Genomic DNA, 15,179 nt, shown 5'->3' on the forward strand with positions numbered 1-15,179 from the left:
TTTTTTGGGGACTTTGAAATATTTTTTTTTTTGTTTTTGGGGATTTTTTCGGATTTTTTTCCCTTTTCAAAATTTTTTTTAAATTTTGTTAAAATATTTTCTGGTTTTTTTTCACGGGTTTTTTTCATTTTTTATGAATTTTTTTTAAATTTTTTTTCCGATTTTTTGGGAGATTTTTTCGGACTTTTTTCTTTTTTTATGATTTTAAAAAATTTTTTTGGGGATTTTTTTCCCCTTTTTATCAGATTTTATTTTTCTTTTTTTCCCCAATTTTTTTTTTTCTGGGTATTTTTTTTTTACTTTTTTCTGGGTTTATTCTGATTATTTTTCCCATTGTTTTTTTTTTTCTTTTTCCCACTTTTTCCTTATTTGATTCCATTTTATTTCAGTTCTTTTCCCCTTTTTTTTTTTTCTCTTTTTCCTTCTTTTCCTCTTCAATTTTTTTTTCTGATTTTTCCAGTTTTTTCCCTATTTCTTTTTTTCTTTTTTCCCTCCCTTATTTTGGGTTTTCTTCCCTTTTTTTCTGACTTTTATTTTTTTTCAGTTCTTCTTTGCAATTTTCCAAATTTTTTTCCTGGATTTCCTCCCAATTTTTTCCTTTTTTTTTTTTTTTCTGTGGTTTTTTTTTCAGTTTTCTTCCTGGGATTTCCCCATTTGTTTTTTCCTCCTGCTTTTTCCCAATTTTTCCACTTTTTTACCTTTTTACCCCAAATTTTCAGGTCATTTTTGTGACTTTCCAGCGGTGCTTTCACCTCTGCCCTTCCCCCATTCCCAAATTTTTTTTTTCCTCCCAAATTTCCACTTTTTTCACCTCATTTTTATGAAACTTTTTTTTTTATTATTATTTTCCCTCCTTTTCCCCCCCATTTTTAGGTCAATTTTAGGATTTTTATTCTCAAAAATCATCACTTTTTCCCCTCCCCCACCCCAAAAAAGTTTTTAAGGAATTTTTAATAAATTTTAAATTTTTTTTCAGGAATGCTTTTCCCCTGGATTTTTAAGAAGTTTTTTTGTTTGTTTTCTTTTTCCCCCAACACCCCGTTTTGTCCCAATTTTTTGAGGATAAAAATCACTTTTTTGGGAGCCCCTCCCCCACCTTTTATTGTTTTTTTTATTATTATTATTTTTGGGATTTTTTTTTTTTTTTTTTGGATAAACGTCACTTTTTGGGGGTCCCCCCTCCCTCTGCCCTCCCCCCCCCACCCCCCTTTTGTAACGTTTATTTATTCAAATATTAATAATAAAAAAAACCAAAACGATTTTGGGACAAAATTTGAAAATTTTTATTTTGAATTCCTGGGTGGGGGAGGGGTGGAGGAAGAAGGGGGGGGAGGAGCTGGGAAAAAAAAATTTGGGATTTTCCCCAATTTTGGGGCTTTTTGGAGCTCGGATTTGGGTGTGAAAAACCCAAAATCCTTTAAATTTGGGCCCTGGACCGACCTCTGAAAACACCAAAATTTGGGGGATTGGACCCCCCCAAAAAATCCCGAATTCCGGATCCCGAAAATTTTCCAAGAATCCCCAAAAAAAATCTCCCCAGGACACCCCCAAAATTTGGGATTTGGATCCCCAAAAACTCGGGAGCCCCAAAATTTAAATCAAATTCCCCGAGACCCCAAAAATCTTCCCAAAATTTGGGTCTAAATCACCAAAATTTGGGTCTGGATCCCCAAATTTGGATCAAAAATCCTCAAAATTTGGGTCTAAATCCCCAAAATTTGGGTTTCAATTCCCCAAATTTGGATCTAAATCCCCCAAATCCGGGTCTAAACCCCCCAAATTTTGGTTCCAAAACTCTCAAGATCCCCAAATTTGAGGCTGAGCTCCCCCAAAATTGGATCCTTGAGCCCCTGGGACCCCAAAGTTCAGATCCTGGTCCCCCCAAAAATCCCCCTGAGCTCCCCAAAAAGGGATCCAAGCTCCCCAAAATCTCACAGAGCTCCTCAAAATTTCATCCAAAATCCCCCAAAATTTGGTTCCTGCACTCTCTGAGCTCCTGAAATCCTCCCGAGCTCCCCAAAAATGGATCCAGAACCCCCCAAATTTCAGCTCCTGGACTCTGAGCCCCCCCAAAATTCAGGTTCTGGACTCTCCGAGCTCCCTAAAATCCCCCTGAGCCCCCCAAAATCGGATCCAAGACCCCCAAATTTTGCTCCTGGACCTTCTGAACTGCTCCGGATTTGGCTCCTGGAGCCCCTGGGACCCCAAAATTCAGATCCTGGACCCTCTTGAGTCCCCCAAAATCCCCCTGAGCTCCCCAAAAATGGATCCTGAACCTCTCAAATTTTGCTCCTGGACTTTCTGGAGTCCCCCAAATTTTGCTCCTGGTGTCCCTGGGACCCCAGAATTTGTCTCCTGGACTTTCTGAGCTCCCTAAAATCTCGCAGAGCTCCCAAAATTGCATCCAAAATCCTCCAAAATTCAGGTCCTGGACTGTCTGAGCTCCTCAAAAATGGATCCAAGCCCCCCAAATTTTGCTCCTGGACCTTCTGAACTGCCCCAGATTTTGCTCCTGGAGCCCCTGGGATCCCAAAATTTGGCTCCTGGACTCTCTGAGCTCCCCCAAAACTCCCCCGAGCTCCCAAAATTTCCTCCAAAATCCCCCAAAATTCAGCTCCCGGACCCCCAAATTTCGGCTCGCGGACTCTCTGAACGCCCCAAACTCCCTCCCCTCACCCCTCCAGCAGCGCCACCACCGCCTCCCTCACCTTCCTCCCCTCCTCCTCATCCTCCTCATCCCAATCTTCCCCTCCCTCCTCCTCCTCCTCCTCCTCCTCCTGCTCCTGCTCCTCCTCGCGGCGGCCAGGTGAGCTCGGGGGGGGCAGGGGGTCGCCGCTCACCTGGCACAGGTTGTGCAGGAGCACGCAGCTCAGGAGCAGCGTCCTCAGGAAACCCAGCTCGGTGTCGTTGCGGTGCCCGAGGCAGCGCCAGCGGCCCCGGAGCCTCCGGAGCGCCCCCCGAGCCCCCCGGAACGCCAGCAGGGCCCCGCGGTTGAACCGCCCCTCCCCCACCCCGAGGACACCCCCCTCCCCCCCCCGGAACGGCCGGAGGAGCCAGGGGAGGAGGGGGTCACGTGGGGACCCCAAAAAATAGGGGGGGACCGGGGGGGGGCGCGGGAGAGGGGAAGGGCGAGGAGCTCGGGGGGAGCGGGGCGGGATCGAGGGAGGAATTTTGGGGGTTCGCGGAGGAATTCCCGGGGTTGGCGGAGGAATTTTGGGAATTAGCAGAAGAATTCCCGGGATTTACGGAGGAATTTTGGGAATTAGCAGAAGAATTCCCGGGATTTACGGAGGAATTTTGGGAATTAGCAGAAGAATTCCCGGGATTTACGGAGGAATTTTGGGAGTTCACAGAGGAATTCCCAGGGTTTACGGAGGAATTTTGGGGATTCACGGAGGAATTTTGGGAATTTTCAGAGGAATTTTGGGAATTCATGGAGGAATTTTGGGAGTTCATAGAGGAATTCCCGGGATTTACGAAGGAATTTTTGGAATTCATGGAGGAATTCCCATGATTTTCGGAGGAATTCTGGGAATTTGCAGAGGAATTCCCAGGGTTTAGGGAGGAATTTTGGGAGTTCACAGAGGAATTCCCGGGATTTACGAAGGAATTTTTTGAATTCACGGAGGAATTCCCATGATTTACGGAGGAATTTTGGGAATTTGCTGAGGAATTTCCGGGGTTTACGGAGGAATCTTGAGAATTTACAAAGGAACTCTGGGAATTCACGGAGGAATTTTGGGAATGTGCAGAGGAATTCCCGGGGATTCCAGAGGAACTCACTGATTTTCCATCACCGGTCTCCAAATCTCCAGCGAAATTCCTCGAATTTCCAGAATTCCACAGAACTCCAGCAGAATTCCAGGAATTTCCAACAGAGCTCCATGAATTTCCAGCAGAAGTCCCCAAATTTCCGGCAGAATTCCCGGGGTTTTGGGTAAAACTCCCACTAGAATCCCCAGATTTCCCACTGGCGTCACCGAAATTCCGGGAATTCTCAGAAAACCCCCCCAGGTTCCCACCACAGTCCCTGTTTTCCCCCTCAGAATTCCCAGGTTTTTTCCCCTCAGAATCCCTGTTTCTTTTCCCGCCGGAATTCCCGTTTTTGCCATCGTAATTCCCGTTTTCCCCGCCGGAATTCCCGTTTCTTTTGTCATAATTCCCGTTTCTTTCCCCGTCGTAATTCCCGTTTCTTTCCCCGTCGGAATTCCCGTTTTCCCCGTCGGAATTCCCGTTTTTTCCGTCGGAATTCCCGTGTTTTCCCCCGCCGCCGCTGCCCCCCCTGCGCTGCATCCTCCTGAACAGCGCCGAGCGCCGGATCCCGGCTCCGGGCCGCTGGAATTCCACGTTCCAGAGGCAGCCGCGCGCGTCCACCGTGGCCTGGAGCGTCAGCGCGTGCCGCCCCTCCCCCCCCCTCCTGTCGCGATAGTCGCGACGGGCCCCGCCCCCCGCGGGGGGGGGAGGGGCGCGGATCGGGATCCGCAGCCGGGCCAGGACCCCGGCCAGGCGGGGGAGGGGGGACGGGAATCCCGGGAATCCCGGGGAGACTGGGGGGTGGGGCGGGATCCGGGAGGGGTCCGGGGTGGTTTGGGAATTTTCTGACGGCGTTCCGGAATTTCCCGAGGGGATTCGGGAATATTGTGAATTTTCCGACGGGATTTGGGAATTTTCTGACGGGATCCGGGAGCTTCCCGATGGAATCTGGGGGAATCCTGATGGCATTTGGGAACTTCGGGAGTTTCCCAAAAAACCCTGGGATTTTCCCAAGGAAATTCCGGCGTTTCCGGAGCTTTCCGGAGACGTTCGCGGCTCTCGGGCGTTCTCCGATGAAATTTGAGGAATTCCAGCCCCTTCCAGCTGCATTTGGGAATCCCCGGAGTTCTCCGAAAAATCCTCCGAGAGTCCGGAATTTCCCGACGGATTTTGACCGTTCCCGGAATTTCCCGACGGAATCTCCGAGCCTTCCCCCGGAACCTCCGACTTTCGGGATTTTTTCGACGGAATTTGCGGATTTTCCGGATCTCCCGCTGGGATTGGAAGGATTCCAAAATTTCCCGGAGTTTCCTGCCCGGAATTCGGCGATTTTCGGCTTTTCCGGGCGTTTCCCACCAGGATTTTCCTCTTCCTGCTGCTCCTTCCGGAACTTTCCGCCGGGACCTGGAGCTCCTGCCCGGAACCCGTCGGGATCTGGGATTCCGACCCCGAACTCTTCGGGAGCTGCTCCTCAAACTCCTCCAAATCCGCCGGGGTTTGGGATTTTGGGCCGGAACCCGTCGGATTTTGGAACTCCCTCCAGGAATCCGCCGGGATTCCAAGTTTCCACCCCGAAGCCGCTGGGATTTGGGATTTTTGGCTGGAACCCCCCGGGTTTTGCAATTCCTTCCCGGAATCCGTCGGGACTGGGAATTTCGAGCTGGAATCCGCTGGATTTTCTGATTCCATGCCGGAATCCGCCGGGATTTGGGATTTCGCCCCAGAACCCTCCGGGATTCTCCATTTCCCCCCCAAAGTTTGCCCCCAGTCCCCGCCCATCCTCCAGACCCGCTCCGGATCCCTGGGCAGGTGCAGCTTCATCCCCTCCTCATCCTCCTCCTCCTCCTCCTCTTCCTCCGCTCCCAGAATCCCAACCACGGCCCCGCAAACATCCCTCAGGATTTTACACACGGAGCTCCGGGACACCCCAAAAGTCGCTTCCAGCGCCCGGTACTCGGTGACGGCCCCGAGGCGCCACAGGGTGAGCGCCAGGCGCACCTCGGCGGGCACCGCTCGCCTCATGGCGGTGTCGCGACGCCCGATCGCCGCCCTCAGTCGCGATACCAACGCGTCGAAGGTGTCCGGGCGAAGGCGGAATCGTTCGCTCCACTCGCGGCCTCCCAGAGCTTTCTCCCGCACCGTGGCCCAGAACGCGGAGCTGCGGCTGCGGCTCCACACGCGGCCGCGCCGCCGCCATGGTGGGGCCTGAGGGGAGGAGGAGGAGCAGGAGGAGCGGGCGGGGAGGAAGGCAAGGCGGAGCGCGGAGAGGCGGCGGCGGCGGAGGAGGAGGAGGCGGAGGCGGTGGAGGAGGGCGAGGCGGCGGCGGCGGCGGCGGCGGCGGCGGCGGAGGACGAGGAGGAGGAGGAGGGAGAGCGAAGCGGCGGCGGCCGCCATGGGCGGCGCCATCTTGGGCGAAGCTGAGGGAGAAGAAGGGCGGAACGCGCCTGCGCCCCCTTCCGGATTTCCCGCCTCGCGCATGCGCAGCACGGAAGGGCGCGCACTGCTTCTCCCCTTTGGACCAATCAGATTTCAGTAATGCTCGATTCCCGCCCTCACGCGACAGCCAAACGAGCCAATCGGGCGGCTCACAGAAATGATTGACGACCGGCAGAGCCAATCAGCGCGTGTTTATTATTTTATATAGATATATATATACACACACATAAGCGAGGCACTCAGCGGCTCCACAACCAGAATTCCCAAAATTTCCCCAAATTCCCACCGGGATTTAACGGGGAACAGAAGAAACGGGCGAAGGTGTAGTACCTGTCCCAGGGGAAGGGAAACTGAAGCCTGGAGCGGTTCCAGACGGAGAAAATTCCCAAGATTCCCGCTGGGATTTTTTGTACCTTCCAGCAGGGAAACTGAGGCACGGAGTGGTTCCATTAAAAATTCCCAAAATTCCTGGAATTCTGGGGGAGTTTTGTACCTTTCACGGGTAAAACGAGGCACGGAGTGGTTCCAGTAAAAATTCCCAAAATTCCTACAAGTTTTGGGGTTCTGCAGCGGTTTTTGGGGAAAATTCCTGGGATTTTTCAGGGGGAAATATTTCTGAAAATCCAGGGATTTTTTTGGGAAATGGAGGCACACCATTACTCCATGAGAAAATTCCCAGAAACTAGAGAACCCCGGGAAACTGAGGCACTGCGGTGATTCCACAGGAAAATTCCCCCAAATTCCTGGAATTCTGGGGGTCCCATCCCACATTTTGGGGGAGCAGAAGAGGATTTAATCCACGGGAAAATTCCCCCAAATTCCTGGAATTCTGGGGGTCCCATCCCAATTTTTTGGAGGGAAAAAACTATTTACTCTATGGGAAAATTCCCCAAATTCCTGGAATTATGGGGAATCCTATCCAGCTTTTTGGGAGGCAGAAAAGGATTGAATCCACGGGAAAATTCCCCCAAATTCCTGGAATTCCGGGGGTCCCATCCCACATTTCTGGGGAGCAGAAAAGGACTGAATCCACGGGAAAATTCCCCCAAATTCCTGGAATTCCGGGGGTCCCATCCCACATTTCTGGGGAGCAGAAAAGGACTGAATCCACGGGAAAATTCCCCCAAATTCCTGGAATTCCGGGGGTCCCATCCCACATTTCTGGGGAGCAGAAAAGGACTGAATCCATGGGAAAACTGCCCTAAATTCCTGGAATTTTTTCGACCTTATCCAAGCGGAAACTGAGGCACGGGTGGGACAATTCCAGCCCCGAAATCCCCAGCGGAATTTTCCCGTTGATTTTTACCCCCAACCCCCCCCCCCACCCCCTTTTTTTTTTTTTTCCCCGGGCTCCCCTGCTTAAATCCCGGGGGAAAAAAAAAATAAAGAAAAAATAAAAAAAGGGGAATTTCAGCGGGCGGCTCCGCTCCCGTTGCCGAACTGCCGCCGCTCCAGCAGATCCTTGTAGGGCAGCTCCGGCATCGCCAGGCGGCCGCACAATTCCCGCTCCTCCGCCGCCAGCCCCTCCTTGAGCGCGAATCCCAGGATTTTCCCTCCTCCCGGCGGTTGGAAAGGCCGGAGATTCCCGTCGGGAATCTCGCGGGCGGGCACCGGACCCCCTCCCACCAAACACTTCTCCTGCAGAACCCTCCGGCGCCGCCGGATTTCGGCGACCTCGCGGCGGAGCCGCTCCATCCCGAAGCTTTCGGCGTGGCGCCAGAAGCTGCGGTTGAAGTGGGAGTAGAGCGCCCAATCCAAGGAATTCCAATCCCGCAGCCGCCGGATCTGAGAGGGCGACAGATCCCGGGAGGACCCGCGGGAGTTGTGCGGGAAGAGATCCACGGAGCCGTCGGGCCAGCACAGGCGGTGCCGCAGCAGCACCAGCGACTCGTCGAAGCTCTCGGCCAGCAGCACCAGCGGGAAGCGGCGCTCCAGCTCCGCCAGCATCGCCGGGATCTCCTCGGAACGCGCCGGCTCCGGCAGGCCGAAGTCGAACCACTGCAGGTTCCGGGCGTAGTGATTCCCGCGGAGCCCCGCGCGGAAGAAACGCGAAGGGGAGGCCAGGAAGGCGTCGAGGGACGGCGAGCGGCGGAAGGCGGGAGCGGCGGCGCGGAAGTACGAGAAGGCGGATTCGCCGAGCGTGCCGGGGTCGCGCACGATGGAGAAGTAGAAGGAGTCGTTGGGCATCACCCGCCGCACCTGGGACGGGGGAAAATCAAAGTCGGAATGAGACGGGGAGGTGGGAAAGGGTAGGGAAAGAACGGGGAGGGGCGAGGGCGGAGCGCGGGCGGGACGGGAGGAAGAACGGCGTCGTCGAAGCCGTCGGCTCGGGGAAGAACGCGGAAAGTCGGGAAGTCTCGGAGAGGTCGCGCGGAAAGCAAATTAAAACGAAAAAAAAAAAATCATCGAAACGTCAGGAAAAGATCGTCCAAAAAAAGAAAAAAAATCAGCGGAGGAATCGCCCGAGGAATCATCAAAAGGTCGCCGAAAAAAGCAAATGAAAAGTTGTCAAAATGTCGCCCAGAAAAATCCTAAAGCGTCAATAAAGGAAGCAACCAAAAGAATCAGCAAAAAAAAACAGCACCTAAAAAAAAACCTAAAAATCATCCAAATGAATCAGCAAAAAAATAGCACCTAAAAATAATTAAAAATCATCCAAATGATTCAGCAAAAAAATGGCACCTAAAAAAAAATTAAAAATCATCCAAATGAATCAGCAAAAAAATGGCACCTAAAAAAAAATTAAAAATCATCCAAATGAATCAGCAAAAAAATGGCACCTAAAAAAAAATTAAAAATCATCCAAATGAATCAGCAAAAAAATAGCACCTAAAAAAAATTAAAATCATCCAAATGATTCAGCAAAAAAATGGCACCTAAAAAAAAATTAAAAATCATCCAAATGAATCAGCAAAAAAATAGCACCTAAAAAAAAATTTAAAAATCATCCAAATGAATCAGCAAAAAAATAGAACCTAAAAATAATTAAAAATCATCCAAATGATTCAGCAAAAAAATGGCACCTAAAAAAAAATTAAAAATCATCCAAATGAATCAGCAAAAAAATGGCACCTAAAAAAAATTAAAAATCATCCAAATGAATCAGCAAAAAAATATCACCTAAAAAAAATTAAAAATCATCCAAATGATTCAGCAAAAAAATGGCACCTAAAAAAAAATTAAAAATCATCCAAATGAATCAGCAAAAAAATGGCACCTAAAAAAAAATTTAAAAATCATCCAAATGAATCAGCAAAAAAATAGCACCTAAAAAAAAATTTAAAAATCATCCAAATGAATCAGCAAAAAAATAGCACCTAAAAAAAAATTAAAAATCATCCAAATGAATCAGCAAAAAAAATGGCACCTAAAAAAAAATTAAAAATCATCCAAATGAATCAGCAAAAAAATGGCACCTAAAAAAAAAATTAAAAATCATCCAAATGAATCAGCAAAAAAATAGCACCTAAAAATAATTAAAAATCATCCAAATGATTCAGCAAAAAAATGGCACCTAAAAAAAATTAAAAATCATCCAAAAGAATCAGCAAAAAAATAGCACCCAAAGAATCACCAAAATATCACAAAAAAATTCCTCAAAAAAATCACCAAAAAAAACCCCTAAAAAAATCAACACAAGTATCCCCAAAAATCCTCAGAAAATCACCCAAAAAATACTCCAAAAAATCCCCAAAATCTTCCAAAAATCCTTTAAAAAAAATCATTTAAAAATCCCCCGAAAACCTCAAAAAAAGCCAAAAAAAGCCCAAAAATCCCCAAAAAAGCCACAAGAAACCTCAAAAAAGCCAAAAAATTCCCAAAAATCGCCAAAAAATTGCAAAAAAAAATCTTTCAAAAATCTGCAAAAAACCTTCCAAACATCTCCCAAAAATCCTTTAAAAATCCCCAAAAAATCCCCCCAAAAAACCCTCCAAAAATCCCAAAAAAATCTCCTAAAAATTGCCAGAGAATTACTCAAAAAATCCCCAAAAAATCCCCAAAAATCCCCAAAAAAATACCCAAAAAATCCCCAAAAATCTCCCAAAAGTCAAAAAGAAATCCCAGAAAATCTTCAAAAAAATCCTTCAAAAATCAGAAAAAAAAAAATCACAAAAAAATCCATCAAAAATTTCAAAAAAAAATCTCCAAACACCCCAATTTTCCCCCCAAATCCCCATTTTTTATCCCCCAAATCCCCATTTTTTCCCCAAATCCCCATTTCCCCCCCAAATCCCCATTTTTTGCCCCCCAAATCCCCATTTTTTCCCCAAATCCCCATTTCCCCCCCATTTCCCCATTCCCCCCCCCCAAATCCCCATTTTTCCCCAAATCCCCATTTTTTATCCCCCCCCATTCCCCCCCCCATTTCCCCCCCAAATCCCCATTCCTCCCCCCAAATCCCCATTTTTTATCCCCCAAATCCCCATTTCCCCCCCATTTCCCCATTTTTTCCCCAAAATCTCCATTTCCCCCCCCAAATCCCCATTTCCCCCCAAATCCCCATTTTTTATCCCCCAAATCCCCATTTACCCCCCATTTCCCCATTTTTTCCCCAAAATCCCCATTTCCCCCCCAAATCCCCATTTTTTCCCCATTTCCCCATTCCCCCCCCCCCAAATCCCCATTTCCCCCCCATTTCCCCATTTCCCCCCAAATCCCCATTTTTTATCCCCCAAATCCCCATTCCTCCCCCCAAATCCCCATTTTTTCCCCAAATCCCCATTTTTTCCCCAAATCCCCATTTCCCCCCCAAATCCCCATTTTTATCCCCCAAATCCCCATTTTTTATCCCCCAAATCCCCATTTCCCCCCCATTTCCCCATTTTTTCCCCAAAATCTCCATTTCCCCCCCCAAATCCCCATTTCCCCCCAAATCCCCATTTTTTATCCCCCAAATCCCCATTTTTCCCCCATTTCCCCATTTCCCCCCCAAATCCCCATTTTTTATCCCCCAAATCCCCATTTCCCCCCCATTTCCCCATTCCCCCCCCCCAAATCCCCATTTTTCCCCCATTTCCCCGGCCCCGTGCTGACCTCAGCGCGCCTCGAAGCGCATGTGGTGGCACAGGATGTCGAAGCGGGCCCCGGGCGCGAAGCCTCGCACGCGCTCGGCCCGGAAGGGGGACGGGTACCCGAACTGGTAACGGTGGGGGAGGGCGAAGCGCAGCCGTCGCGACTCCCCGTATCGCGACAGGACGTTCACCAGGCTGCTGCCGCCCGTCTTGTGCGTCTTGAGGAACACGATGTGCGACAGGGGCCGGCACGGCGGGGCGGCCGCGGGGGACGGGCTGCGGGGATCGCGACGGCCGCCGCGGGAGCGTGGTTATATCGCGATAGTCCCGCCGCGAATCCCGTCCGGATCCCGGGGTTTCGCCTCTCAGGCCTGGCGTGTGCTCCCGGAGGAGCGATATTCGCACCAAAAATCGCGATATTCCACACCCGAGTCACGATATTCGCACCAAAAATCGCGATATTCCACGCCTGAGTCACGATATTCACACCCAAAATCGCGATATTCCACGCCTGAGTCACGATATTCGTCCCCAAAATCGCGATATTCCACGCCTGAGTCACGATATTCGCACCCAAAATCGCGATATTCCACGCCTGAGTCACGATATTCGCACCAAAAATCGCGATATTCCACGCCTGAGTCACGATATTTATCCCCAAAATCGCGATATTCCACGCCTGAGTCACGATATTCGTACCCAAAATCGCGATATTCCACACCTGAGTCACGATATTCGTCCCAAATATCGCGATATTCCACACCTGAGTCACGATATTCGTCCCCAAAATCGCGATATTCCACACCTGAGTCACGATATTCGTACCCAAAATCGCGATATTCCACGCCTGAGTCACGATATTCGTCCCAAATATCGCGATATTCCACACCTGAGTCACGATATTCCACACCCAAAATCGCGATATTCCACGCCTGAGTCACGATATTCCACACCCAAAATCGCGATATTCCACACCTGAGTCACGATATTCGTACCCAAAATCGCGATATTCCACGCCTGAGTCACGATATTCGTACCCAAAATCGCGATATTCCACGCCTGAGTCACGATATTCCACACCCAAAATCGCGATATTCCACACCTGAGTCACGATATTCGTACCCAAAATCGCGATATTCCACGCCTGAGTCACGATATTTGTCCCCAAAATCGCGATATTCCACACCTGAGTCACGATATTCGTCCCAAATATCGCGATATTCCACACCCGAGTCACGATATTCGTCCCCAAAATTGTGCTATTCCATGCCTACGTTGCGATATTCCACACCTAAGTCGTGATATTCGTACCAAAAATCGCGATATTCCACGCCTGAGTCACGGTATTTATCCCCAAAATCGCGATATTCCACACCTGAGTCACGATATTCTCACCAAAAATCGCGATATTCCACACCTGAGTCACGATATTCGTCCCCAAAATCGCGATATTCCACGCCTGAGTCACGATATTCGTCCCAAATATCGCGATATTCCACACCTGAGTCACGATATTCCACACCCAAAATCGCGATATTCCACACCTGAGTCACGATATTCGTCCCAAATATCGCGATATTCCACGCCTGAGTCACGATATTTGCACCAAAAATCGCGATATTCCACGCCTGAGTCACGATATTCACACCCAAAATCGCGATATTCCACGCCTGAGTCACGATATTCGTCCCAAATATCGCGATATTCCACACCTGAGTCACGATATTCGTCCCAAATATCGCGATATTCCACACCTAAATCACGATATTCGTACCCAAAATCGCGATATTCCACACCTGAATCACGATATTCGTCCCCAAGATCGCGATATTCCACGTCTGAGTCACGATATTTATCCCCAAAATCGCGATATTCCACACCTGAGTCACGATATTCCACACCCAAAATCGCGATATTCCACACCTGAGTCACGATATTCCACACCCAAAATCGCGATATTCCACGCCTGAGTCACGATATTCGTACCCAAAATCGCGATATTCCACGCCTGAGTCACGATATTCGTCCCAAATATCGCGATATTCCACGCCTGAGTCACGATATTCGTCCCAAATATCGCGATATTCCACACCTGAGTCACGATATTCGTACCCAAAATCGCGATATTCCACGCCTGAGTCACGATATTCGTCCCAAATATCGCGATATTCCACACCTGAGTCACGATATTCCACACCCAAAATCGCGATATTCCACACCTGAGTCACGATATTCGTACCCAAAATCGCGATATTCCACGCCTGAGTCACGATATTTGTCCCCAAAATCGCGATATTCCACACCTGAGTCACGATATTCGTCCCAAATATCGCGATATTCCACACCCGAGTCACGATATTCGTCCCCAAAATTGTGCTATTCCATGCCTACGTTGCGATATTCCACACCTAAGTCGTGATATTCGTACCAAAAATCGCGATATTCCACGCCTGAGTCACGGTATTTATCCCCAAAATCGCGATATTCCACACCTGAATCACGATATTCCACACCCAAAATCGCGATATTCCACGTCTGAGTCACGATATTCATCCCCAAAATCGCGATATTCCACGTCTGAGTCACGATATTTATCCCCAAAATCGCGATATTCCACACCTGAGTCACGATATTCCACACCCAAAATCGCGATATTCCACACCTGAGTCACGATATTCCACACCCAAAATCGCGATATTCCACGCCTGAGTCACGATATTCGTCCCCAAAATCGCGATATTCCACACCTGAGTCACGATATTCGTCCCAAATATCGCGATATTCCACACCTGAGTCACGATATTCGTCCCCAAAATCGCGATATTCCACACCTGAGTCATGATATTCGTCCCCAAAATCGCGATATTCCACGCCTGAGTCACGATATTCGTCCCCAAAATCGCGATATTCCACGCCTGAGTCACGATATTCGTCCCAAAATCGCGATATTCCACACCTGAGTCACGATATTCGTCCCAAATATCGCGATATTCCACACCCCGATCCCACCTGAATCCCGGCATTTCCCCTCTAAATCCTGAAATTTGGAGATTTCCCCTGGGGTTTCAGGACATTCCCTGGAATTTTGGGGATTTCCCCCGGAATTTCAGGGGATTCCCCTGGAATTTGGGGAACATCCCCTGGAATTTGTGATTTGTCCCAAAATTTCGGGAATTCCCCCAGAACCGGGGGGTCTCACCTGCGGCGCAAGGGCCCCCCCCGAGGTGCCAAAGAAACCCCAATTTCCCCCATTTTTAGGGCACTTAGGATCCCCGGAATTCGGGATCGCCCCGGAATTTCGGGAATTGCCGCGGAATTCCGGGGTCTCACCTTTGTCGGAAGGGCCCCCCCAGCAGCCCCAGGGTGAGGCTGAGGGTGAGGAAGGCTCCGAGGGCGACGGCGAGAGGGGAGAGACGGCGACAGCCGGGGGGGGAGGGGAGGAGGAGGAGGAGGAGCTTCATCCTGGGGATGGGGGAGGGGAGAACGGGGGGGGGGGTACTGGGATGGGGGATACTGGGATGGGGGGAGGGGAGGATACTGGGATGGGGGAGGGGGATACTGGGATGGGGGGAGGGGAGGATACTGGGATGGGGGGGTACTGGGATGGGGGAGGGGGATACTGGGATGGGGGGAGGGGGGGATACTGGGATGGGGGGAGGGGATACTGGGATGGGGGATGGGGGGATACTGGGATGGGGGGAGGGGAGGATACTGGGATGGGGGGAGGGGGATACTGGGATGGGGGGAGGGGATACTGGGATGGGGGAGGGAATACTGGGATGGGGGAGAGGGGAGGAAAGTGAGAGGTCACCCCAGAAAATGGGAACGGGTGGGGACAATTCCCAGACCCCAAATCCCAGTCCCAGTGTCCCCAATCCCAGTGTCCCAAATCCCAGTGTCCCAAATCCCAGTCCCAGTGTCCCCAATCCGAGATCCCAAATCCCAGATCCCAAATCCCAGTCCCAGTGTCTCCAATCC

At 49.9% G+C, this 15,179-nt stretch overlaps 1 protein-coding gene across 1 annotated transcript; it reads right to left on the reverse strand.

Moving 5' to 3' along the window:
- Nucleotides 1-7,599: 7,599 nt before the first annotated feature.
- Nucleotides 7,600-14,605, reverse strand: GAL3ST4 (galactose-3-O-sulfotransferase 4; the record flags this gene model as incomplete). Its single annotated transcript, XM_062512157.1, is given in 3 exon segments — nucleotides 7,600-8,388; nucleotides 11,234-11,496; nucleotides 14,515-14,605. Coding segments are annotated over 3 exon segments (1,143 nt in total), but the record flags the coding sequence as incomplete, so codon positions are not given.
- Between the last annotated feature and the right edge of the window lie 574 nt (nucleotides 14,606-15,179).

This window comes from Cinclus cinclus, chromosome 34 (genome assembly GCF_963662255.1).
Source record: "Cinclus cinclus chromosome 34, bCinCin1.1, whole genome shotgun sequence".
Taxonomy (NCBI): Eukaryota; Metazoa; Chordata; class Aves; order Passeriformes; family Cinclidae; genus Cinclus; species Cinclus cinclus.